General features: G+C 44.9%; 1 protein-coding gene across 6 annotated transcripts in view; it reads right to left on the bottom strand.

Moving 5' to 3' along the window:
• The window catches only part of NTM (neurotrimin), an 885,373-nt gene that overhangs the window by 119,532 nt on the left and 738,533 nt on the right, over window positions 1-27,308 (bottom strand). For all 6 annotated transcript variants that reach the window (XM_063139536.1, XM_063139541.1, XM_063139537.1 and 3 more), the window contains one exon: window positions 4,543-4,668. In XM_063139536.1, coding sequence (XP_062995606.1) covers window positions 4,543-4,668 — 126 coding nt within the window. The remainder of the gene's footprint in view (window positions 1-4,542; window positions 4,669-27,308) is intronic.

The raw sequence follows: 27,308 nt of genomic DNA, 5'->3' as shown, positions 1-27,308 counted from the left end.
CATCACTTTTTTAATTAAAGAAATAAAATCAAAGAGGAAAGGTCTTTCACTTTCAGTGGAGGAATGAGAGAAATTAAGTAGACTACCGACACTTTCCTTTCTGGTTGTTTTGTACTCAAAATAACTCTCTAGAAAAGACAGCGGTACCCAAACCTTTTCCTCCATGGGGTGAAAATCACCCTGGGGACAGATTTTGAGTGGAGGGGGGAAGGATGATGTTCCTTTGCTGGAATTCACAGCCACAGAGGTTCAGTTTGAAACAGAAAAAACTTTGGAGAAAAGATACACAGGGCTGGGTATAATGTGCGGTTTGGCCTTGATTCTGACTATTAGTCCATGTAACACAGTCTTGCGTACTCCGGCTCTCCAGGAGCTCACGCAGAGGACCTCAGCTCCTCCTTTTGACTGGAGATGCCAGTGGCTGAATCTGTGACAAACAAAACAAAAATGTCTGTGCTCCTACTACAACAGCAGTTTTTGATTCTATTTTAGTTGACAAGTAGAAGGATTTAGAAAAGAAGCCACCCTTGAACAAAGACATATGCAAAGGCACAGCAGGGACTTGAGTCCCTGAGGGCCTTGGGCATTCAGGGAGATCAGTTGCAGCCTGCTACACCGCTGCAATGGAGACCGTATCTACGGAAACTGTTTCTTCTCAGCATTAAGCAAAGATGCTCAAATGTCTTTTCAATCATGGTTTTCAATCCTAACGCTCAACCCACACCTTCACCTTTTTGGACAAACAGCCCAATCAGGTAATAGGTTTGGTAATGTAGGGGAAGGGTGGATATGCAAGCTGATGGTTAAAGCTGTGGTTTAAGGTATCTTCTGAACACAGCCCAGCTTTCTGGCTTAACCACTGTGGTTAAAGCCATGCTTTAAGTTGTCTCATGAATGGGGCTACTGACTTCACAGAGTTCCAAAATGCTGCTAAGACACCTGCATAGCCTAACACAGTAAACAGATTTTAGCAGGCTTTAGCTGACAAGAGTAGGCCTCATCTGCTGGTAGTTAAGTCACCCTTTTCTCATCAAGTCTCATTTCAAGATGAGCTGGGAGGTTTTCACTCCTAACCAGGCACTAGAAAGGCAATTAGTTTCCCAAGCTTAGATGCTTTGGGAACCTGTGAGAGGGAGCCCCTCCCTCCACTTCTTCTGAGAAGGGGGAGGGATGTAGAGTGTAAGCTCCGGAAAGGGAAGTAGGCAAGAATCTAGCAGAAGAGCCTATAAGATCCAACCCACAGGCTTCGGGCTTCAGCTTCGCTTTAGGAGGAACCGTGTGTGCTACCTGCCTGGGGAACCTGCTGTGGTTCAAAGGGATGACTGCCATCCATCATGCCCCTCCCCCCTTCAATAGATGCCCAGCTATGAGAGCTTGATTTGCTGAAAGGAGTTGTGAACTTTCCTTGCATGTATATATTCTGCATCCATTTTCGACCAATAAACTGTCCTCCTTTTGTACAAGAGGCTTGATTCATCTTGGTAACCAAGGGGGAATCCGCACGTCGTACCGAGATCGCTTCTAAGCGACCCCAGTGCAGCGTGAAAGCGATCGTGTAACTTGCCTTTGGAAGAGCCGACGAAGAGATGTCTTTGCCGCTGCCGCAGCCGCCACCTACAGACCTCCTCGCTGACCGGCGAGGAGAGCTCGGCTGAAGAAGGTGGGGTTGAGAGCGGAAGAAGCTCTCCACCCCACCTTCTTCCCCTGAGCTCTCCGTCCCAGCCGGCGAGGAGGTCTGCGGGTGGCGGCGGCGGCAAAGACGTCTCTTCATTGGCTCTTCCAAAGGCAAGTTATACGATCGCTTTCATGCCGCACTGGGGTCGCTTAGAAGCGATCTCGGTACGACGTGCGGATTCCCCCCAAAAGAACCTGATAGATGACTTGGACCTGGCAGAACCAGAATCCAACTCAACACACACCCCTTCCCCTGACCACCAGTCATTTTGTGGTTTCTTGACTTTTGTCCAGGTGTTGAACGGCATCTCCTAAGGCTTCGTTTCTGGCAGCAAGAGCTTTTAGCTATTTTGGTCCTGCCCCCTTTTTTTGCCATTGGTTCTGCCCACCATGGGCTCCAAGAGCTCCTCCGAAATGGAATTTGGTCCTGAGGCTGAAAGAGGATCAACATCTCATAAGAACTGCCATGCTGGATTAGTGCAAGGTCCATCTAGTCCAGCACTCTTTTTACACAGTGTCCAACCAGCCATCGGCCAGGGGCCCACAAAGCAGGACATGGTGCAACAGCACCCTCCCACCCATGTTCCCCAGCAACTGGTGCACACAGGCTTACTGCCTCAAATACTGGAGATAGCACACAACCATCAGGGCTAGAAGCCAGTGACAGCCTTCTCCTCCAGGAATTTATCCAACCCCCTTTTAAAGCCACCCTAATCTCCTGCTCTAGGCAACACCTCTTGCTCTAAGAGACCTTTCTAACACTAAAATAGTAGCATCCCAGACTGTAAGAGGAGCCAGAATGGAGCACACTGCTGCTGTGATGAATGGGAGGATGGGCACATTATATTGCAAAGACTGAATTTGGGTCATGCTGTTAATGATCAGCGCATGTCCTGCTAAACTAGAACCAGAAATCAGTGTGTGAATTCTTCTTTACTGGATCAGAGCAAAGTTGGTGGGGGAGGCAGACTATCTCACCGGGATTGTAGATTTTACAGGGCTTAAAGGACAATTGTACTGAACAACATGACAATGACTTTGGAAGCATTTTGTGAGGGAGGGGGACATTTTGAAGCTGTGCCAGATGCCACCTCTGGATCTGGCAGGTTGACTGAGAAAAGAGGCCCCATGTCAACCGATGTTTGAGGGTGACCGGGCTGCTAATGCAGACCACGTTATCAGGACAGGGAATCTGGCAAAAACTGCTCCAGCAAATTACCTATCTCTGCAGGTAATTTCTGATTAGCTTGTTCCTCTCCCCTTGATGCTTTGGCTGTTTCCATAGCAGCTAAATCCTAAGTAAAATGGAGACATCTGGTTCAAACTCAGGTAAAGCTCCCTCAGGGGAAAGAAACCGGCTGGATGACAGCAGAGAAATAAAACATCCTTGCAGAAAATGAGCAACAGCAGCAACACCTGAAAGTGTCACATGCCAGCTGGAGCAAAAGCCCAATGGGTGGGAGGCAGGGCCTTGAGCAGTCAGTTACGTTCGCAGAGGAAATCGGAAACAGAGAGAGAGGGTCCTCTTGGGGTTAGATGGGTTGACGCAACAAGAAGATAGGTAGCAAAGCGACGTGAGCATTCCAGCAGTCTAATCGAAACACCTTTGGTGTTCTTTAAAATCCCTCATATGTTCCACCCAAGCAGGGGTCTCCAGATTTACCTTGAAATTTCAATTCAGAAACACACCCACAAACCAATGATGTATTGTACTAACATCTACAGTTATGAATTGTGTTGTTTTGCATCTCCCTGGTTGGTCTGACATATGGTCTTCTTCTTCTTCTTCTTCTTCTTCTTCTTCTTCTTCTTCTTCTTCTTCTTCTTCTTCTTCTTCTTCTTCTTCTTCTTCTTCTTCTTCTTCCCCTTCCCCTTCCCCTTCCCCTTCCCCTTCCCCTTCCCCTTCCCCTTCCCCTTCCCCTTCCTCTTCTTCTTCTTCTTCTTCTTCTTCTTCTTCTTCTTCTTCTTCCCTCATTCCTGAGCACAGAGCTGATTCCAATGAGCAGAAATAATAGATGGTACAGCCCTTCCACGACTGTACCAGTTTAGACCGCAAGTTAGATGAATGCATGCGTGAATATTCACTCATAGTAAACTCACACACAAAAAGACTTTTTTGTATGTGGAAAGTGAGCATGTCAGGGAGAAGGCTAGGCTAAAATCCCTAACATGCAAGGTCTCCACAGGTAGTCAGATCATTTTCATAGAGAAGCATACAATCACATGATCCAGAACCAGAAAGGGTTGTACTAGATGCTGTTTCTTCTAGATATTTGAACTGGACACACTAATACATTCCAAAGTAAGGAGATCTCTGGTGGAAAGAAAGATATGTCTGTGCATCAGTGAGCACCAGGGAGTAAGAGAATGCCTACACAATTCTGCTTCGTGTGTGTGTGTGTGCATTATGGGGAAGCAACTGTATCCAGATACTCAGGAGTGTGTTCCTCAGAATACATACACACACACACACACACACACACACACACACACACACACACACACACCCCTTCTGTGCACTAAACAATGTGCATACTTGTGCATGGTGTATTTCAACATCAGTACAATTGATTACAGCTCTCTACCAGCACCACCAAGAAATGATAATATTCCAAGTGCAAAGGACTGGCTCTGAGGGTGCTTGATCCAGACATTGTACTGAAGCTAAGCAGGTTTAAGTCTAGTCAGTACCTGGATGGGAGGCCATCTGGCAAACACATGTATGCTGCTTTAAGTCCCATAATAGAAGAAAGGTGAAATGTAATCAATAAAAAATAAATGAGATTGCCTCCAAGGTCTGACAAGTCTGTTGTCAAGAAATCTAGAAAGGGGATATTCCAATACCAGGATGCATAGAGAGTCTCTTACCTTTGGGTGAGATATGTCTCCAAGTGATTGTAGGGTCCGGCCTGCCCGTAGCTATACAGGTAAGGCTGACGTTGCCACCTTCATTAATGGAGATGTCTGAAGAGATCTCGACAATTTTGGGAGGTACTGCAATGGCATAAAGGAGAGGATGAAAGTCGATTAGTTAAGCTTAATAGTGGACCATTCAGTGTGGATTTACAGAGGATGATCAAACAGGGATTCAGTTCACCGGATCCAGCCCCTGAAGCAATTTAACCAAACCCTGCAGTCCCCACCATCCTTCAACCAAGAGGCAATAACAGTTTTATGTGTCATTGTTTCCCAAAGGTTGAGAGATAGAAGTATTAACTTTGTTTAAGGCTTGTTTATTATGGTTTTGACATGGCCAGGCAGGGAGGTGTGCTCCCAAACATTGCAATGGCAAATCCTGCTAGGCTGAGCTGGCTTTATTGTGTGCCATTGGTGGTACAGCAAGATACCCTTCCACCCCACAGCCTCAAAAGCATTGTCTGCATACTCCGGAGATTTACTTTCTTGTCATAAAGATCACTATAAGATGCCATATACAAAAGGACAAATAATGGCCCCTCCTGCCCACACCCTGTGTGCCGCCTTCCTGCCATTGCCACAGTCCTGCCTAATGTGATGGTGGCAAAAAGCTATGGAGTCCTAAAAAGGCCAAATGTTGTTGTTATTATTATTATTATTATTATTATTATTATTATTATTATTATTATTATTATCATTTATATCCCACCTTTTTTCCTCCAAGGAACCCAAGGTGGTATACATAATCCTCATCCTCTCCATGTTATCCTTACAACAACAACCCTGTGAGGTAGGTTGGGCTGAGAGACTGTGACTAGCCCAAACTCACCCAGTGGGTTTTCATGGCCAAGTGGGGACTAGAACCCGGCTCTCCTGATTCCCAGTCCAACATCTTAGCCACTACACCACACTGGCTCACAACCTACATTTGGACTTTTAAACTTCTCCATAGTGGTTTTCTGCTGAAGTTTGGTGGCAAACCACAATTTATTTCTTTTCTATGTATTTTTTTCCCCAGCTGCTACAATTTTTTTAGCAAAGCTGAGGCAGGCAGGGGCTCCCTCCCACCCAGGAATCAAACCCCAATTCTCTGCAAGATAGGCAAAAATAGTTACCTCTGTCCCTGTCCGAGACCTTTACCCTTCCAACTACTCTCTTGCTGCCCTTACCTGGAACGCCCAGCAAGGACACCTATGTGATGCCTTTTGTCTTGATTCCTTCAACCCCCTCCTCAAAACCTGGGTTTTCTTTTCTGTGAAAACCTGAGCGTCACTCCCCACCTCCAGCGGTCATTGTCAGCAAGGTCTAGATACAAACAACTGCACCTTGTTCACATGATGTATTTACTTAGCTGTCCCGAGAGTCTTTGGCGGATACATGGGAATCCCACGTTCATTGTTTATTTATCAAAATAGGTGAATTGTGGTTTTGGGGCAGGGCTCTGCAAGGTGGCTAGCAATAGTCCAAAGCAGCTATCGAAGCATACTGTGAAAAAGGATCAGCCAATAACTCATTCATTCGGAGAATGCAAAGCCAAACAACCAGCAAAGGAATTCAGCAAAAGAACAACTCAGCAAAAGAACCAGGAAGGGGAAACGCTCTGTATTTAGTGAGTGCCAAAGTCTCTCTAAAACAACATTGTCTTTGCTGGGACACCGGAGTCGAAACAAAAGCACAATGCCCTCCCCCGTCCACCACAATTATGAATGGTGCCTCATTAATTACTTGTTATCCTCTCAATATGGAGCAGGAACACCATGTCCTGATTTGCAGGGGACAAACAGTCAACTGAAGGAAATCCCAGGACCACGACACAGAACATCCATGGATGTGGCGCCCTGCTGTTGCCAGAGCCAGGAATTCCCTGCCTCACCCTGCCTTCACGTCCAGCCCTCCTTCCTTCCTTCCTTTTCACGCCTGTATGTCGGTCACTGGGGCGGACATGCATTTTTCTAAGGGAGCTAACTGAGTGCAGAACCACTGCAGTGGCCTTGCTCGCACTGCCTCTGACACACAGGTAAGTAATTTATTGATCCGTAAAGCACTCCGAGACGCTCAGGAAGGGATTATGTCATGCCAACGCTGCGCAGTAAAATAAAAAATGATGGACTTTTTGTGAACACGAGGGTGATTTAGGGTTTGTAGCTGGAAGTGTAGTTAAAGTACATTTTAAGTGGAAATCAAGGTAGGTAATGAATTACTCCACGTCCGGAAAAGGCTGCTGGGAGTTCATTTTCCTGGCTGCTGAATCGAGAGCTAATATTCTCACTGTACACTAGAGGACAACAGAGGATCAAGCACAAACTAATAGAATGCACTTTTGAGAAGTGGGGCCAGGTGATACTAAATGAGAAACAAATGTGGTGGGGGTGATATTAAATGAGCACCTACACTGCACCCTTTCCTCCCATTCAGTCAAGCATGGGGGAAAAAAAAATCTTTAGAATACAAAACCAAAGAACACTCTTTTTAAAACGCATTTTTTCCAAAAATAACCCCACCAACATATTTTAAAATGCACCTTCCCCCACCGCCAAACACACGTTTTAAAATGCACTTTTTATCCCAAAAATGTGCTTTAAAAAGAGGATCATAATTTTGGAGATGTTTGAACCAGGGACCTTTTGCCTGTGAAGCATGTGCCCTGCCATTGAGTCATGGCTCCTCCCCACCAGAGCCACTCCTCTAACACTGTCTTAAAAGGGCAGGAACTGTCCTTTTTAGAGGTCCCCACTTGCTCTCAGGGCAGAACAAAGAAAGGTGAGATAAGCTGCAATTTAATAAACAAATGCTATCATTCATTGTCGGAAGGAAAGTCCACTTTTAATCCTCTGTTTTTCATTCCCTATTACAAAAACCACAATTGTCTCAAAAATAAGCCAGTATGCCCAGCTCCCTCAATTAAAATTGCTCCCACCCACTCACAATTAATCAACTGTATTTCCTGATTGAACCAATGCAAGGTTAATTGTTATAATATGCATAATAGGCATCTGAAAGAAAATAGATGTTTGGGGGGAAATGGCTAAAGGCCATAAAGATGTTCATATAATAGCAAGCCATTCTCCCTCCCTCAGACAGGGTCATCTTTATTCATCACTCCACGTAATGCCTGACCTCCCTCCTGCTTTGGATTCCATCTCCGCTTGGGACTTTGGAAGCACTCTGCGCATGGACGCTTTGCTATTTATTTATTTATTTATTTATTTATTACATTTATATACTACCCCACAGCCGAAGCTCTCTGGGCGGTTTACAACAATTAAAAATAGTAAACATTAAAAGTATACAAAAATTAAAAAAAACATAAAATCAGTATAAAAACAACAGTATCCATTTAAAAACAACAATAATTCTGGGGTCCATTAAAAACAAACTTTGGATATCTAAAAACTGTGCCATGAAAAGTAGTGACGCTTTTCATAGATTTGGACTTGCATATGCTGTGGATTCTGTGTTCGTGCTTAGACTCAGGTGGCAAGAAGTTCCCAGTCCTTAGCAGAAGGATGGGACTCTTGGGACTGAGGCTTAACCTTTCCTGAAGTCATGGTAATGGGGTCAGCTCAGTAGTGGTAGGCTGAGACTGACAAGTGCATGACGGATCTCTCTGCCCGGCTCTGGTGGCTCAGAACATTCTTTCCTGGGACTTTGTTTTAGGAGCTTGGCCATGTCCCTTTGAGGAGCCAGCATATGTGGCATCTAGAGAACCTCAAAGCTGTTATGGGCGTACCCTATTCACCTCACCCCCCTCTCCAAGTGTTTACCTTAAGGATCGTTTCAGAAAAAAAGAGCCTAGAGCTTTCTAACCATCGTTCAGCTTTAAGTGTGTTTGGGAGACTCTGTAACCATTAAGCTTGTCTACCGTGTGATTTCCTCAATAAAAGAAGTCTCACTGAGGTGAGTGTCTCATGATAGCTTGCCAGCACATGTGAATGCCAGAGGGAACAGGCAGGAACATGACACTGCTCTCCGGCGGCTCTGCCACTGCACTGAAGAACTGCTGCCCCCGAGAGCACTGGTGCTCCCGGCATCAGGAGTGAAAAGGAATGTCTCTGCCAGAATCCACACCCCCTCAGCCACTAGGCCTCTGTTGGAGCTTATGATATTTATGACTGGGTCTTCAATAAACGTTCACTTTTTATATTTATTTATTTATTTATTTATTTATTTATTTATTTATTACATTTATATACCGCCCCATAGCCAAAGCTCTCTGGGTGGTTTACAAAAGTTAAAACAGTAAACATTAAAAAAGTATACAAAATTTAAAAACCATCAGGAACATAAAAACAACAGTATCTATTTAAACCACAACAGTTCTGGGGTCCGTTAGAAAACAAACTTAGCGTTGTTAAATGCTGTTAAATCCCTGGGAGAAGAGAATCGTCGTAAGCTGGCACCTGAAAGATAACAGTGTTGACGCCAGGCGAGCCTCATCAGGGAGATCATTCCACAGTTGGGGGGCCATCACCAAAAAGGCCCTTTCCCTTGTTGCCATCCTCCGAGCTTCCTTCGGAGTAGACACTCGGAGGAGGACCTTAGATGTTGAGCACAGTGTATGGGTAGGTTCATGTCGGGAGAGGCGTTCCATCAGGTATCGTGGTCCCAAGCCATGTAGAGCTTTATAGGTTAAAACCAGCACCTTGAATTGGGCTCGGAAACGTATAGGCAGCCAATGCAAACGGGCCAGAATCGGTGTTATATGCTCAAAACTCCCTGTTCCAGCTATCAATCTGGCCGCTGCATTTTGCACAAGCTGCAGCTTCCGAACCATCTTCAAAGGCTGCCCCATGTAGAGGGCATTGCAGTCATCTAATTTGGAGGTTACCAGAGTATGGACAACTGAAGCTAGGTTATCCCTGTCCCGATAGGGGCGTAGCTGGGCCACCAGAGTTGGTAGAAAGCACTCCATGCCACCGAGGCCACCTTAGCCTCAAGTGACAGAGATGGTTCTAGAAGAGTCCCCAAGCTACAAACCTGCTCCTTCAGGGGGAGTGCAACCCCATCCAGAACCGGTTGAACACCCCCATCCAGTCAGAAGAACCAAAAATAAATAATCCCCTGGGTGCACACCATAATGAAATGTGCTGTGCATGCCTATGGCCATGATCCTAACACTCTGTACCATTTACTGCACATCTATTTATTGGGCATGATAAAAAAATCCAGCTTGAATTACAGAAAACATTTTAACTGACAAATAATGTGAAACAGTGTAATGTGTGGCCTCATTTTCAAGCATAAGAGGGACAGAGTTGAGGTTTCAGTTCTAGCTTTCAAGACAAAAGTATTTAAGCTCACCTTTTTCCCGTCCCCAAATGTCCCTTGAAAAAGTGCTTTAGAAATGTCAGCTGTGATAATCAATTTATTATGAACTGCCCATCAACGGCTCCCCATTTGCACCTATCTGAGATGCAAAACTTGAAAAGGTTTTCATCAATCAGCGTGAGATGCAGAGAAGGCCGGATGACACCAGGCCAACCCGGGAAGGAACTGAGAATGACAGAGGCAAGAGCTGCCGTTAGTTACCCTTTTAATTTAAACCCGCAAAGCTAGGATTTAACACGACAGTTATTATATGCTAATTAAATGGTTGAATAATTGATCAAATGAATTATTTAAAGTGCCTTTCCTGCGACATAACAGGTATAATAGGAGATTCTTTACTACACTGGGGGGAACAGAGACTTAATAAATAAGTGATAATAAATAGAAACCAGCTATTATTTAACGTTCCGCTGCAACTGGGTCCCAGCTATTTCAAAATATTTTATTAAGAGGCCGACGTTTCTGGAGCAAGGAAAGGCAGGCGGGCGCTGCTAGCGAATGTAGATGGAACTCCTCAATGAGAACTGGGGCGGCAGGGAAGAGAAGATATAAAAATAAATAAATCCGGACCTCCCTGCTGGGAATTCCTGCCTGCCTTACGATCCTTGTTCTTGCCACATTTCTCTTGCTCGGAGGTGATTAAACATGGCAGCACCATTGCAGGTTGCTCCACTGACACAAGCACAGATTTCCCCAGAGCTGGGGCCTGTTCTTTGCAGATCTCATTTGCTTTGCCGTGGTGATGATCGCAAAAAAAGAAAGAAAGAGTCCTTCCATTGTTCAAGGCTGATTCATTCATTTAGGTGGGCTCCACAGAACATGGGCAATGTCATTGTTTTGCACCATCTGATTCTATGAGCTCCTGCCAATGAGTGATTTATTGCACGCTCGTGATTGGCCACGCACGGAAGTTTGCGATCTTTTAAACGATGTCATGAATGACCAGAATGTCTCCTGCATCGTCCGTTGGAAGTTCTGTCATGAAAAGAACCACTTTTAAAGTGATAATATCGGAAAAAAATGGGATCTTCTGCCACTAGATGGCGTTGTTTCAATGGAACTGAATGGAGGTGAAGTATTCGATTCAAACTTGTGGTCACCCCTCTCCATCCATGTAAGTAAGCCCCTAACAACTGTTCCAAAAAGCAGGAAGCACAAATACCCTAGGTAAGCAACACAATTCCTCCTTAACGTTAAGATGCCCTACATATCAGATGGAAACATGAGGGGCTACAAGCCAGTTGTAGGGATCCCATATTCAATCCCTGGTGTCGCTAGCTAAAAGGATCAATGCACAAGTGATGGGAAAATCCTTTTCCTGTGGCCTTGGAGAAATCAGTTAAAGCAGACAATTGGGGAGGAGGCATAGAAAACATGGTGTAGAAATTCCCAGCACACTCCCATTTACATCCCTTGGAGCACACTGGGACCTATGTTCCTATTGCGACCTAGATGGGCATGTTTTTTCTGAGTCATGTTTATGGGCATGTACTGAACAGAGTCAATAAATCTTAATGGAATAAAGCTAGAAGATATGTGTAATGCCTTCTCAATTCCCTTGCTTCTTCCAATACAGGTCCTCCCAGATAGAGGGAAGAAGAGGGGAGAGTGCTTGTCTCTCAATGGCAGAGCAAACGCTACCCATCCCAAGACCAATTAACTGAATTTCCTCCTGAAAGAATTTCCTAAAAGGCAGTAAAGATGTCATGATCCCTTTATGCATCCTTGGAGGGGTGCTGCCAATTAGAGGAGACAGAACCAATGGAAAGTTTCTTGAGGAGAATCTGGTAATTTCTGCTTCTTTGTTGCTTATATATCATTGGAACACATTCACTGCACAGGTTTTGGGTATCCTACATTTTAGAGTGCAATTTACAGATTTCTCATATACATTCACAACATCAGAATCAGCCCATAGGTCAGTGGATGTGCAAAACATCGGCTAAGGCCATAGCTAGATGGTGCTTTATCCCGGGGCGATTCCTGGGATTGTCCCTGTACGGCCACATGATGCACAGGGCATCCCGGGATCAGGGAGGGACGATCCTGCTCTTGCCCCAGGATCTTGCCCTCCCCTTTAGCCCTGGTTTTTCTGCAATCCTGGGTGAGCCCGAGACTGTGGAACGTGTGGACGGGTGCCGTGGGTTGACCCGGCTCCGCACGAAGGTTGGGGGAGTGGTGAAAGTAATTTAAATTTAAAAAACCACTTACCTTATGCACATGATCGTTCATGCGCCGCTGGACCATTAAGATTTTTTTTAAAAAAATGGTGGGCGCGATGCCTCTCCTTCTGAGGTCGTTGCACATCACGTGTAAACAGAGGAGGGATCTCGTGTTAAACACAACACGAGATCTTCCGTCTTCCATTGCGGGCTAACAGGTAGGTCTAGCTAAGGCCAGATGGAGCACCTCTCCTGGCATGAGCTGACCTGTACACTACATTCTGCACCTAAGGTTCTTCACCAGGTGCCTGCTTCAATGCTTAGGTTCAACTGAAGGGTCCAACATGCAAAACAAATTCCCCATACATCCCTACCGTGACAAAGGACACATGTGATGATGGGGCAGGCTTGATCCAACCTGATCCAAAATCTCAAAACCTATACCCCGAACCTTACATAAAGCCTGCAATTAGGGATTTGTAACACAGGTTGCTTTACATTTGTGGTTATTTTTGCCTTTTCCCAAACTGACATCTCCGTGTATATTACCTGTGATTTGCTCAACTTAGCCTTATGCTCTCCTTCACACTTCAAGACATCTTTCTAAGCAAGATCATGCAAATCTGAATTGTTGTTGAGCTTTGCACACCCGACTGGATGACTTGCACAACACTTTGCACACCTGGTGGCCAGACTGTGGATTTGCCTTCTCACACAGACCGTTGTCGGTTCCGAACACCGATCCGTAACAGTGGATATGTGGTTGCTGCAACGCCAGGAGTGGGAAATCATTGTGATTTGGACCTTCTGTACTTACGATTGACTAGACAGGACCAAACACTGATCCAGACGTCCACTACTTTGTCAAGATGGTTTATGAGTGTTTCTGCCTGGGGATGGGGTGTTGCAGCAAAAGAAACTGTGTGGTAGTTGTGAGGAGGTAGTGGTTGCGAGTCAATAACTCAGCAAGCTTAGTCGAAATGCCACGCTGATGCTAACAAACAACCGTTATGAAAGAATAGTGCAATATCCTGCAGCAGCAGTCTATTAAACCGCTACTCAGACGCCGCAGCGCTAGACTGTCACCAGAGAATACCACTGGGATGTTTTCCACACAAAAACAGCACAGAACATGCATATTTCTGCCTAGCCAACTCCTGTGTTAGATTAAGGGAAATAACAAAGTATACAGTCCCCAAAGAGAAGGAGAGAGAAGCACACTGATGTTTTGTGTCTGATGTTGAAGCCTTCCTCGGTAGCTTCCTCTGGCTCCTGGCTCGAAACATGTAGGTTTTGTCTTCTGTTGACCTCATGGTGATATTTTCCTTTTCTTTGGCAAAGGAAGGTCAAGAACTGCATTGTCTATAAATCAACAGATGAAATAAGAGGCCAGCAGAGAAAGGAAGTAATTTGTGGAACGTTGCAACTGGGGATTGGAGGAGCAGGAACGCAAACCAGATCTACTATTTTTAAAATCCTAGTCTGCATTTATTTGGCTTAGTGATACTACACACCTCCCACTCTTCCATTATGAAATTTTGCTGTCAAACCACAAAATACATTAAATAAGGAGGGTTCAGCAAAGCCTCCTTTTTTTTTTACCCACAAGTAAGTGTGCAGGGCTCCAATCTGGATCTGGACCTCTATGTATGTGTGTGTCAGGGGGTGGGGGAAAGGTTTCAATTTCCCTCCCAGTGGCTTGTTTTCCAAATTTGTCTTCCTGCGTGGAGGCTAAAAAGAGAGACTAGAAAATTGTATAAAATTGGGGAAAGTAACATCATCATCATCATCTGAAAGCTTCAGACCCCACATGGCCTGGCAAGGCTGCTCTGAAGTTGGATTCCGCAGGTCGACTTCTTAGAAATCCAGATGCATTTAGTCCATCTTAGGAGGGTCTCATATCACCTTCTACGTATATAAACTCATTTTAACTAGAGTTTCCAGTGCCTGAATCAAGAACGTTGTCCATGCAAAAAAACATGATTTACCATTCCACATCACCCATCCTGGCTCTGAAAAGGGACGGCAAAACTTTGAAAGGCTTCTAGGTCCCAGTGTGGTCACAAATATGTAAATAGGAGTCTGATGGGACCTATTTCTCTAACAACAACAACTGTTTCTACACCACCTTTTCCTTAAGTTGGCTACAGTCTCCCTGCATCTGTGCCACACCCTGTTTGGAGGGGAGACACCCCACTTATTCTGTCCATCTACTTCTCTCTGTCTCTGTCTCTGTCTCTGTCTCTGTCTCTGTCTCTGTCTCTGTCTCTCTCTCTCTCTCTCACACACACACCATCATCCCATTTATTCTAATGCCTTAAATGTTCTCAGGTAGGTATTGCACATGGTAATGTAAATGGGAATGGCTTCTGCAAATTGGTCTAAGGGAGATCAATGTTGGCTCCCAGTTTGAGGCTTTGTTAAAACCATTGCCTAGAACACTGAGCTGGTTACACTCTGTGATGTAGTTGTGCTATGCAAATACGTTACTAATGCATGATTAAAAATCTCCCCCTCCCCTCCCTCCCCACGCAGCAATGAATTACGATTGTGCTTTATCATATAACGTGCCGTCGAGATGCATGTAAATAATTTTATGTCCTCCAGCACAGAGAGGAAGCTCTGTTGCCACAACAAGAGAGGCTATTTGTTTTGAAAAATCATTGAGACACATCTCTGCAACATATGACACATCTCATTAGGCCTCATTTTAGGGAGAGCAATTTCTATTAGTTATTTATTAATTGCCTATTAAGTCTGGAACGTATGTCCCCTTCATTTCTAGGCTTCTTGAGCTGCTTTTGCAGATCAGCTGTGAATTCCACATACAGCGCTGAGATTTCGGGTGCTCTTTGCACAGCTTGGTGAGGTGGCAATGGTGCCGTTATGGTATTAATCCCACTACCCCCATGCAATAGGATCACGGTCTGAGCCATTGCTGAAAGTAGAGATGTCTCAAGATCTAGCAAAGTGATATTCAATTAAATTGCAGGCTGGACCAACATAACTCTTAACGTAAGACCTTGGAGGACATCACTTATCCCATGTGGTAACAGGTTCTACTTTATGCAGTTGTGAAACATAGTGGTGCATCTCTGTCCTAACTGTCTCATTGACTCAAGAAAAACTCTGGCCTGAAACCCTGGAGAGACACTGGCAATCGGTGTCAATACCACTGAGGTAGATAGACCAATGGTCTGACCCAGTATAAGGCAGTTTCCTATGTATCAGTGCTCTATCAAATGAGTGTTTAATTGCACGATCATTACTGGGCACTCAGGGATTTTTGCAGGTCCCTCTCACAATGTCATCTGCCTCCTGTGTCCCGCCCCCTCTCCTTCTAGCCTTCTTTGTGTGACAAAAAACTCCACCCCAGTAAATCTGACTTATTTTGAAAGATGGAAGTTGCCGCTATCTCCCGCTGTGTGCAGGAGAAGCAGCACAATCAAAATGGCCCACTGAATGGGCCATGTGCAAGTTGTTTACTTCCTCTTTCAAAAGAGGAAGTAATGAGGGGCAAACACACAGTTGGAGAAGCGCCAGTAAGAAAACACGATTTCCCTCCTGTGTGATGACACCCTTGGTCTATGTCCAGTTTGCGAATCTATTTCCAGTCCTTGTTGCTTTGAAGTATGATAAGCCACAAGTGTGTGCGGTGTCACTCACCCCATGTCTACAGCCTAAACCTCATGTTACTGGGAAGGGGGATGTAAAAAGAAGGAAGGTGGGACTCTTAAGAAGACAGAGTTCCTTAAGCAGCTGCTCAGCGAGTCCAGGTCATAGGAGGAACCCTGACGCTGTCCAAACTCCAGCAAATAATTTTGCACATATTTTGCATAGTTAAATAGAAATAGGCTGGAACATAGGAAGCTGCATTATACCAAGTCAGATCTTGGGTCGATCTAGCTCAGTATCACAAGAGATGTGTGAATAGGCCAAAACCCAAGATCATCAATATTTTAAAAAATCCACATTGAAACCGGCTCTGACCCCTCTTCAAGTCAGATTGAGAGATGTTGTGGGCGTGTGTGCATATTTTTCAAGTGTATTTTTTCCAAACGTATGCACCAACTGTACTTTTTTAAAAAACAACAACAACAACTATGCCCCTGTATTTATTAAACAGTTGTCAAAAGTATACAGTTTTCAAACACATTGAACTACCTGTGTTCAGTTCCACAGGTAAACTAAGTAAATTCTTCTAAAAAACACAAAACAAACAGAAGATGAGAAATGAATTTCTCATTCTTCCCCTAGTCCACACCAGCTCAGTTCAGACAACACATTTCTCAACAGAGGTTTTAGATCTCCACTGTGGAGTTTTTACACCACCGTTGAGAAATACATTGTCTGGAGGGAAAACTCCACGCAACAGTGGAGGTTTTTTATTTATTATTTATTTTAGAAAACACTCTATGCTGAATATCCACATTGTGCAGAGGAGAGCTCCTACACAACAGTTGTGCTCCATGTTGTGTGGAGGGCTCCGTGGAGTTTCCTGTTGCATTCAGTAAATTGTTCCCACTGGCTACAGTTCCCTAGCAAGAGTGGCAAAAGGACCAAGTGCCGCTCTAGGAGACCCATTTTTTACAGCAATGGGTGATGGGTTACCTTTGGGAGGACTGGGGGAGGAGAGAGGGTGGAGGAACTGCCAATCAAATGCTGAATTGACTTTTACACAACTCCATGGGAGACCACATTCATACAACGGTGGAGTTGGAACATGTTGTGTGGGGAGTAACTCCTAAAAACTGAACCGTTGAGTGTAGTTTTCACACTGCATAGAGAAACGTGTTGTGTGAACTGGGCCACTGACTGGCAGTGACTCTCCAGTGTTTCAGAAAAAGGGTATTTTGTGGCCCTAACTGAGGCCTTAGCTAGACCTAAGGTTTATCCCGTGGTCGTCCCGGGGTCATACCTGCCTGCTCCCAGGATCCCTTGTGTGTCATTTACATGAACCGGGATGATCCCGGGATAAACCTTAGGTCTAGCTAAGGCCTGGATATACTGGGATTTGGACCTGGGGACTCCTGTATGCAAAGGAAGTGCCTTGCCCTTCCCATGATCCTGGCCGGTGCTACCATAGAGGCCACTCAGGCGGCAGCCTAGAGCGCCAAGCTAAGAGGGGCACCGGGCACAGCACAGCACTCACGTGTGTTGGCTGTGAGCCAGCCCAGCCCGAGGATTCAGCTGGGCCTGGGCGGGCGAGATGGTGCCCCGCGCCCACCCAACTGAAACAAAGCCAGGGACGCTGGGGTGGGGGTGGGGTGGCTCCATGTTCAGACTTCTGGAACGCGCCCGGAAGAGAGAGAGAGAGAGAGAATGTATGTATGGGTGAATAGGGTGCATGGGGTCTTTGAGTGAATGCATGTGTCCATGCATGTGTTTGTTTGGAGTGAGTGATGCTGAGTGTGTGTGTGTGCGTGCACGTGTGAGTTGGGGGGGATGAATTGGAGGTGATGCTCCTATTAAATAATGCATTTTAGACCCATAGATGTTCCTTTCCAATTTGTTTGCTATAATTGGAATGACGTATTTCTTGCACTTTAAAATAAATTTAGCAGTTTCAAGTTTTGTGCTTCTTCTTTTTTCCAAGAAACATATGTTATTAAAAATCAAAGTTGGCATTTTTTTTTTGGGGGGGGGGGGATAAAGTAGCTCAGCTTGCCTAGGGCGCAAAATAGTCTGGCACCGGGCCTTCCCATGATACAATAGGCTTGAGCAGGGGGTTGAGCAGGGGGTTGGACTCGATGGCCTTGTGGGCCCGTTCCAACTCTGCTATTCTATGATTCTCTCTCCTTTTACCTATTAGGTGCTATTTTCAAATAGCACAAATTTAAAACAGGTGGTTTATTGTTTGTTTGTTTCTATGGTAAAATTGTTAAGCAACCAGTACTTATTGGATGGGGAAAATATATTTACATCCCATAATAATGTAATGATTATCAGGTTTGTACAGCTCTGGAGGTATTTTTTAATTGACATTTAATCATTAAGCAGGTTTAATAGAGCAGAGCTTTGACAAAGAAATTATTGTGCATGCTCCCTGGCCAACCCTTTTAATGTAAACATCCCAGAAAGAAAATACTCTGCCTGGCAATAATTTATGGGTTTAAAGGTTCCCAGGTTCTTGAAAGAAGCAAGAATTCCTTACACTATCACTGTGTGGATCAATCAGTGGAATTCTTTCTGCGATCCTGGAAAAACTATAAGGAGAAAGCAGACAAGTTTTTGATAGATCTGGGAAGACTCTAGTGCCATCTAGGACTCAGTTCAAAATTCCAAAATATTAATAACATTTTGAAAGTACCCCCTCCCCCCCCCCCCAATTGTACTCCTCACCCTCATTTTGTCTAAGCAGTTGAATTGGTTTTTAACTGTGATATGGTTCTAGCTGGGTGATGAATTATTGTTTTGTCACTCTCATTTTTTTAATGGATTCGTATTTGAATATATTTTATTCTTGCATTATCTTACCTTCGCACATCACCCTAGAATGCGGTGAAGGGTGGTATAGAATTTAAAACAAATAAATACATTTTGTGCCCCTGGTTAATGCTTCCTCTAGGTGAAAATATTTCTTAGCACTCATTATTAAGATTCAGCCCTGCTCAGAGCCTGGACTCTGGGGTCTGCTCAGAGGATGAGCTGAGGGAGGAGGACCCTTGTGGTGTTCTCACTCTTCTAACAGTGAGAATTCCCCTTATCTGAGGCTTTTCTCATCCCAGCAGGAATCACCCTCTCTCACTCACACTGAGGACTTAGCTAGGCCTAAGGATTATCCCAGGCAAATGGAGAGGTCATCCCTGCCTGCTCCTGGGATCCCCTGTGTGTCATTTAGATGCACAGGGATGACCCCGAGACAATCCCGGGATATAGGCATGGTCTAGCCATGGCCTGAGATTTACTGCCACCAGGATCGTTAAGACTCCTGCTCAATCCTTTTTACCCAATAACCTTGTACTGTTCCCTTTCTTATGTAGTCAAGAGCAGAAGGCATGTGGTTTTATAAACAAAGAAAGTTTTATTAATTACAATAATAGTTGAATAATAAGCTAGTAACTCTTGATGGCTCTATCAATATCTGTTCCTTCATGCACAATATTTGAGATCACACTCTCAATCAATCCCTGCATCATCACTGCAGACCTCTCTCAGTCCTAACCTCCTATCCCTGTCTAACTGACGTAACACAGCACACAGTTTCTATAGCACACACAATTCACCCCCTTCACTCATTCAGCCAATCATCATCCATATGCAATTCCACCATTCTTCTTGCCACTCATCTCTCTCACAACATAGACATACTCACCATAAATTAGAGAGAGGTAACAGGAATACACAACCACAACACATTACTATATTTGCAGATTATTTATAGAGATGTGTAACGTCAGAACCCCTAAGTGGACTCCTGAATTCTCAACAACCCTCAGGAGTTACAGACATGACAGCCACAAGATGGGAGATCTCAGGACCAGTTACTAGGCTCCTGCCTAGCTTTTGGAGTCCGACCATTCCACCTCCACAACTACAGGAGCAGAGAAGATTGCATCAGACAGGAGTTCTGTCAAAGTTCCTGGCTAGCCATGTATGGTGAAGCTCATACAAGCACCTGGTCATATTAGGATGTGGTTGAGAACTAGGAAGGGGGTGGAGCCTCCAATTCCTATATAAGCCTTGAGTCTGTAGTGCATCATTGTTGAAGGAACTGCTTCCTTAGAGCTCTAAGATCCAGCACAAGGGCTGTCCTGAAAGGGGGAAATGGAAGCTCACTTTTCTCAGCTTCATTTGCCCATAGCACCATTCAACATGTGGGCAACCCATGCAGTTTTCTTTGTCAGGTCAGATGTAGTGCTATGATGCCATCCACAAAATCATGTGGGATAACGTAGGGAATAGAATTATGCAGCAGTGTGGGCGAGTGAGGCTAAACACAGCAAACAAAAAGAAGAAGGGGAACAGCGATAAGAAGAATCGCGTCAAGTTAACATGACCATGTGCGCATCCTAAAAAGTGCTGAAGCTGGGAGGCACTTTTCAACACTCATAAACATGAACCTGGGACGTGATGAGAAGTTCCCACTCAGCCTGACTGTCAACCCTCCACCCAACGTTTGTTGTACGCACCCTTCACGATAGAACTGAACTATTTTCGGCAGCTGTTTGGACTCATGCGCACGCCAGCTCTGCTGGCAGTCAAAGAGATAACCACACTCTCCTAGCCCGGCTGCTGTATCACAAGGGTGTGGTGCTTCCTGACTGTGTCTGTTTTATTCTACGAGTCCTTGGAGCTGATGGGGCCCTGTTAATCCCCTTGTGAAATGTCAACTGTGCAGGCGTGAGTCGAGAGGGGTTGAGAGAGAGAAAGAGAGAAAGTTTGAACATGACTTCTTGTTAATACAAAGCTTGTCAAACCCATCACCTAGAAATGCTGAACGTCTTTATTAGATTCCTTTATCTCCCCCCGAGATTGGAGGGACAAGACTGGCTGATTCTCTACGGAGATGTCATCATCCAGAAACTAATTAAGGGCTGAGAAGGAAGTGGGGCGTCGCACACTCTGGAGAACAAAATGTATTAGCAACCGAAGTCAACGAAGATATTACAAGTGAACTTCAGATCGGAAAGGGCAAGCTGGGAATTTGACAATAACTCTCTGCTTCCTCCACCCCTCCTACCTGCTCCCCACCGACCCCCTCCCCAGATGTGTCATTTTGCCTGAGGGGCAAGAATGTCCAGACAGATTTTGACAATTTCCTAGCATTTCAGCAAACAGCTTGAAATCTCTTTGTGGGCGGAAAGAACACAGGAGCACTTGACCATCTCTGCGTGAGAACAGCTGAACGGCACAATTAGCAGAAGCACATGGCACAACTCTTGCATCATTTTGGGATACAGATGTTTTGTGAATTCTCCCGTGTGTGTGTGTGTGTGTTTATAAATGCTCCCTGTATAAGGAAACTGCCATGTCAAGGAGAAGGCTAGACTAGAACCCTTCTGCCTGAAAAGCTATTTTTCAATGTGGAGTAAAGCCATCTTCAGCCAACTGTCTAAAAGGGTCCCATCCATCAAGCACTACATCTCAACATTGATTCTGTAATTCTGCTCTCAGGACAGGCCTGATGCAGGCCAGTCTTAGGGAGTGCTTCAATATCACCTCCTTCCAGGTGATCAAACTTTTTACTCAGTTTAATGTTTCAAGCCATAGAGGGTGGGTAAGCATATTTAATACATCTGTGCATAACTCCACCTCCTACCTTTGCCGGACCATTGTCCTCCAATGAAGGTGGAGGGAGAACTTTTGAGATGGTTGTGGGGGTCCCATGAAAGCCATGGCACTCTTGGGTGGGTACCATACTCACAGTTAAACATGGTGAGCTGGGTGGTCATTCCATATTGTTCCTTACTTAAAAAAATAATCAAGACAATCTACTTTAATGTTTTAAGAAAGTAAGAAATGATAAAGAAAAATCATTAATTAAACAAAGGTGCAGCAATGCACTCAACAGTCAGCTGCCACTCACTTTAAAAGCCTCTTAAGGATGCCACTGGGATATCAGTAAGTGATGATGTAGTGCAGGGGGAATGGACTTCTTTCAGCCTTGGGACTGAATTCTATTTCAGAGGAGCTTTTTTTGGGGGGGGGAGGGTGGCATTCAGAGGGCCAGATTTCCCCACAGGGCTGTGGTTCTGCATCCCTGATGTAGTGTGGTTCACGTTGGGATTGTACTAAAAAAAGAAAAGGAAAAATGGCCCCATGAGGGATCTATGCCCACTCCACCCCCAACTCATCATATATCTCAGCATATAGCAATGTTCCCAGCAACATTCTTTAAAAAAATATTTCTAGAGTGATTGGCAAGTAGGTGCTAAATGCAGCGACTTGCCTTTGTTTAACTATCCCCCCCCCAAGAAATGAAAACCAAGACAAAAGAAAAAAAGGGATACATCTTGTCTAAGGATTGCCTCGTTAAAACTCTCTACCCCCAATATCTGCACTGATTTTAGAGGGGGGTAATTGGTAGCCCAAACACCTCTAAACCTTAGGGCCTTGCTAGACCAGGCCGGCTGAGCCGGCCTGGAGGCGGGGCGACAGTGCACTAACTTTAGCGTGCACCGCCCCGCCTCCTAGACGGCCGACGCGCAGGGACTCCGGAAGCCCTGTAGCGTCGGTCATTTTTTTTGTTTTGTTAAAGGGGCCACGTGCGCCCCGAAGACTCCGGAGAAGGTAAGAGCCTTTTTTAAAAAATTAAGCCCCCCACCCTTTTTTAAATTAAGCCCCCTGTGCCATCCCCCGTTGTCCCGTGTCACCCTGCGCCACCCCCCGTCGTCCCGTGTCGCCCTGCGCCATCCCCTGTCGTCCCGTGTCGCCCTGCGCCATCCCCCTCTCCTGCCGGTCCGGCCTTCCCCCCCATGTCCCCCCCCGGGATCCCCCCCTGGCCCGATGGGCACAGCGCTGAGCGCTGTGCCCAGTCTGTGGCTTTTCCCGGCTACTCGCGAGTAAGCGAATAGCCGCAAAAAACCACGGAAGTTGCTAGACGCTAGACGACTTCGCTTATGGTGTGTTAAGGGAGGCTTTAGTGCGGCCTGGGGCCGGATTCCCCTGTGCGTCATGTGGACGCACAGCAGGGAAACCGGGCCTCAAAGCGCGCTAACGCCTCGTCTAGCTAGGCCCTTAGTCTGGCCCAGACATTTGGATCAGCTACACATTATAAGTACCTCTCCCAAATTTTAACAAGCTTTAACAACAACAGAAAAGTCACTATCAAGCCATATTGATTGATCAGTTGTCTTATCAACCACGAATCCAAACTACATTTTGATTCTAGTGTTTGAATATCTGAGGGAGGAGTTCTAGACTGTGAAAGAACATGAATCATTAGCGATATAGCTGAAAGTAAGAGGGCTCAGTCACAAAGGACAGTTTTCATTCAGTCAGTGGCAAATCCAACCATTTATGAACTCCTTAGATGACTATCTGGTGTAGGAGAGCAAAGGATTGGTAGCGATGGGTGAAACTCTCAATTTCAGTTTCTTGCAGATTCTCATCCCCCCCCCCCCACATTTTATCTTAGGGATGCATGAGAAATTAATTTCAGTTCATTTTTTATCAGAATATACCTAGTTTGCAGCTCCTGGTCCAGATATGATCTCAAATGGAATCTGCGGCCAAAATCTGCACACGTCCAAGCTTGCAATGTGATTCATGGACCAAAATAGATAAATAATGTATGCGGGAGCATTTAGGAAAAAAAAAAGTTTTGAAAAATGTGCACAAACGTATTTTAATCAATAGTAGAAGGTTGTATATATCTCAAAGATGTGCACAATAGATGCATACATTTTGAAAAAAATATGCACAACATTAAGCATACATTTTCATTCAAGCCCCTCCCCAAATAAACCAAAGCTCATAAGCTGATACTGACATGAGACAGAAAAACCTTTGAGATGGAATTTGGAGAATGTTACTGAGCTCAATTTTATTCATGTACACCTACTTCTGTCCCATTCCCACATCAATTCGCAACTTAAAAAAGGTGGGAAAAGTTGTACAAAAGTTTCTGAATGAAATCCAACCCCCCCCCCCCATCCCTAAGGATGGATAGTTGTCCAAAAAATTGCAACACATCTATTTGAAAGGTGAACAAAGGCATAGAGTTTTGTGAAATGGTCCTGTAATGTTGTTGTTGTTGTTAATAATAACAATAATAATAATACCTATAATCTTCTGAGTTGTGAAGGGCTAAATAAGGAATGCTTAGAACATAAGAAAAGCCCTGTTGGAACAGAATAAATGGGATGAAGTTGTGTAAAAGAGAGAGAGAGAGAGAGACTTTATGACCAATCTTAAGAACTTAAGAGGTGCCATGCTGGATCAGACCAAGGGTCCATCTAGTCCAGCACTCTGTTCACACAATGGCCAAGCAGCCACAAAGCAGGACATGGTGTAACAGCATCCTCCCACCCATGTTCCCCACGAATTGGTGCACATGGGCTTAGTGTCTTGGGTTTTGGAGGTAGCACATAACCATCAGGGCTAGTAGTCATAAGTGTATGTAAGCCAATGCTTACATGCACTTATGTGGGGGTAGAGGTGATCTAAGACCAAATCTCATGATAACAATGAGTCGTTTGAGGTCAGAGGACCTGCTGGTGTACTTTCTGAACTCTTCAGCTGTAGAAGAAGCCTATGGACACATGGCTGGTGAGAAAGGGAAATATCAGAGAAGAACACAAAAAGAGTTGCTTCCCTGTCATAGACCAATGGCTTTGGCAGTAGTTTCTGCTAGCCTTTTAGCCAGCTCTGCACATAGCTTTCCCTGTGCTTCATCTTTGTTACCAAAAGAGCCCAAAGACACATGTTATCAGATGCTTCTCAACGGCTTGTGTGTCTGATGTCTTATTTACAGCAGAGCCAGAGAGGACAGAGGTCACCCTGGACAGCTTGGGAGATGCTTCATTGAATGCCTCTTAATGAAGGATGCCCTTCCCTCCTCCCCTCCATTGTGAACATCTTTTTCTCGCTCACTCTCTCCCCCATTCTGCAGGAGGGCAACACTGCAGAATGGTGGCTGAATGGCTCATTACCCCCGGGCAGACGCGGCAGAGGAAAAGCAGAGTCTGGGCAGTATAATGAGTCCTCCAAGTGACAAGGAATGAATGGATTAATCTGTGGCGATTAGACACTATCCATCCATGTTCTTAAAATATGCAGCAGCGTCGTTTTATATGGGAGCATCAGATATGCCATAACAGCATCCACGGTCACTGCATTTAAGAAAGGAAAGACCACCACTCAGAGGCTTTCTTACAAAGAGTCAGTCCATTGGTTCATCAAGCTCAGTTCTTTTGTGTTTCAGACTAGTGCTGGGCTGAGTAACGCCCCCTATTTTCGGGAACTTTTTCTCTTCCTGTGAAAAAGGCTTTTTTTGCCTCTTTCAAATGGGGGCAGGGGGATTTGGGGGATTTTCTCCTTGGGGAGGAGGGACAGGGTTTCCACATACCTTTTTTAAAATGTAGCTGGTTGCTGAGGGGCCTGATTTTCAGTTTTTTTAAAAGAAAACACAACAACACGAAAACCTTCCCCCGGCATTTGGAAGAACCTCTCCCTCTCCAACGAGGGAGAGGTTCTAGGGTTTTAAAACACACTAGAGGCCTTCAAGAGGCAGCTGGACAATCATCTGTCAGGGATGCTTTAGGGTGGATTCCTGCATTGAGCTGGGGGTTGGACTCGATGGCCTTGTAGGCCCCTTCCAACTCTGCTATTCTATGATTCTATGATTTAAGAAGAACTCCTGGGCTCCCGAAAACACTAGGGGTTGTGTTTTGTTTTGTTGTTTTAAAAAAGAAAAAGAAAGGAAACTCCTCAAGAACTGGCTACATTTAAAAAGCTTTGTGGAAAACTTTGTGGCTACTAGGAGGAGGGCTTTCTCCACTGTGGCACCCCGGTTGTGGAATGAGCTCCCCCGAGAGGTCCGCCTGGCGCCTACACTGTACTCCTTTCGTCGCCAGCTGAAGACCTTTTTTATTCTCTCAGTATTTTAACACTTAATTTTAACTTACATTTAAATTTTACTGTTTTAACTCTGTATTTTAATTTTACATCAATTTTGCTGCGTGGTTTTTATCCTGGTTGTGCTTTTCGTACTGTATTTTGTATTTGTGCTTTTAACCTGTTGGTTGTTTTATTATGGTTTTAGTTTTTGTGAACCCCCCAGAGAGCTTCGGCTATTGGGCGGCATAAAAATGTAATAAATAAATAAATAAAAAAAATAAACCTGTCCCCCTCTCCAAGGAGAAATGTATCTGAAATATTCACCTCTCCCAGCCTCTTTTGCCTGAGTTTTTATTTTTTTCCCCCACCCCCGACAAAATACTGAAAATGAAATGCTTGAAATTTTCAGCACAGCACTATTCCAGACAGGAGTACTTCCAAGCTGTGTCTCGAGATGCCTGGTGTTGAATCTGGAGGCTCTTGCATACAGGACTGCCTTTAACTTGAGCCCGTTATTCCAGAATGCAGGACACGGAATAACGGGCTCAAGTTAAACGAAGCCAGATTCCAGCTGGACGTCAGGAAAAACGTCCTGACAGTTAGAGCAGTACGACAATGGAACCAATGACCTAGGGAGGTTGTGGGCTCTCCCACACTAGAGGTCTTCAAGAGGCAGCTGGACAACCATCTGTTAGGGATGCTTTAGGGTGGATTCCTGCATTGAGCAGGGGGTTGGACTTGATGGCCTGGTAGGCCCCTTCCAGCTCTGCTATTCTATTATTCTATGACTCGCCCTCTATCACTGAGCTATGGCCACTTCTCTTGGGCAGTGTTAGCAAGTTCTGGGATCCCCACGGACTAGAGCGGAAATGTGATCCAGAGAGGGTGGTAGGTTTATTTATTTATTTATCTGCATTTTTATACCGCCCAATAGCCAAAGCTCTCTGGGCGGTTTACAAAAATTAAAACCCTAGTAACCATTCAAAATATAACACAAACAGTATAAAAGCATAATATAAAATGCAACATAAAAACACAGCCAGGATAAAGTCAAGATAAAATTCCTTTTGGCTAATGCCTCTTATGTGTTGTTTGCATAAAAAAAAAAAAAAGGCACATGCATTTGGTGTTTTACACATGCCCTGATGTGATGTCAAACACACACACACACACACCAATTTCCCATGTGAAATTAGAAGTGACAGGGCATTTTCTGAAGATGGTTGTCACAAAAGCAGGAACTGGGCTTATGCTCATTAAGGCTTATCAATGGAAATGTTTGCGTACAGATGTCTCTGCCTGTCTGAGAGCAGTAAAATGCTACAGTTTAAAGTATCTGAGCTGTTGCGATGTCAAGTATTAGCATCAGGTCTAGGAAGAATAGGGATGCTGAAACTCTTGATTGGAGGCGAGAATGAGTCTCCTATTCATCATATGATGTTGTGTGCTTTTCAATGCAATGCACCCCTGGCTGAGGGGAGGAGATGGGGGGGGGTGGAGGCTCAATATCCCCCTATAGCAGCCTTCCTCAACCTGGGGTGCTCCAGATGTGTTGGACTGCAACTCCCAGAATGCCCCAGCCAGCTGGCTGGGGCATTCTGGGAGCTGCAGTCCAACACATCTGGAGCACTCCAGGTTGAGGAAGGCTGCCCTGTAGTGTTTTGGATCCTGATGTAGCTCATTCACTATTGCAATTTGATGTCCTACCCGTGTATTTATTTTAAT

This window comes from Elgaria multicarinata, chromosome 12 (assembly GCF_023053635.1).
Source record: "Elgaria multicarinata webbii isolate HBS135686 ecotype San Diego chromosome 12, rElgMul1.1.pri, whole genome shotgun sequence".
Taxonomy (NCBI): domain Eukaryota; kingdom Metazoa; phylum Chordata; class Lepidosauria; order Squamata; family Anguidae; genus Elgaria; species Elgaria multicarinata.
Note: the sequence above shows the minus strand (reverse complement) of the source record. Positions and strands in the feature narration are given on the sequence as shown.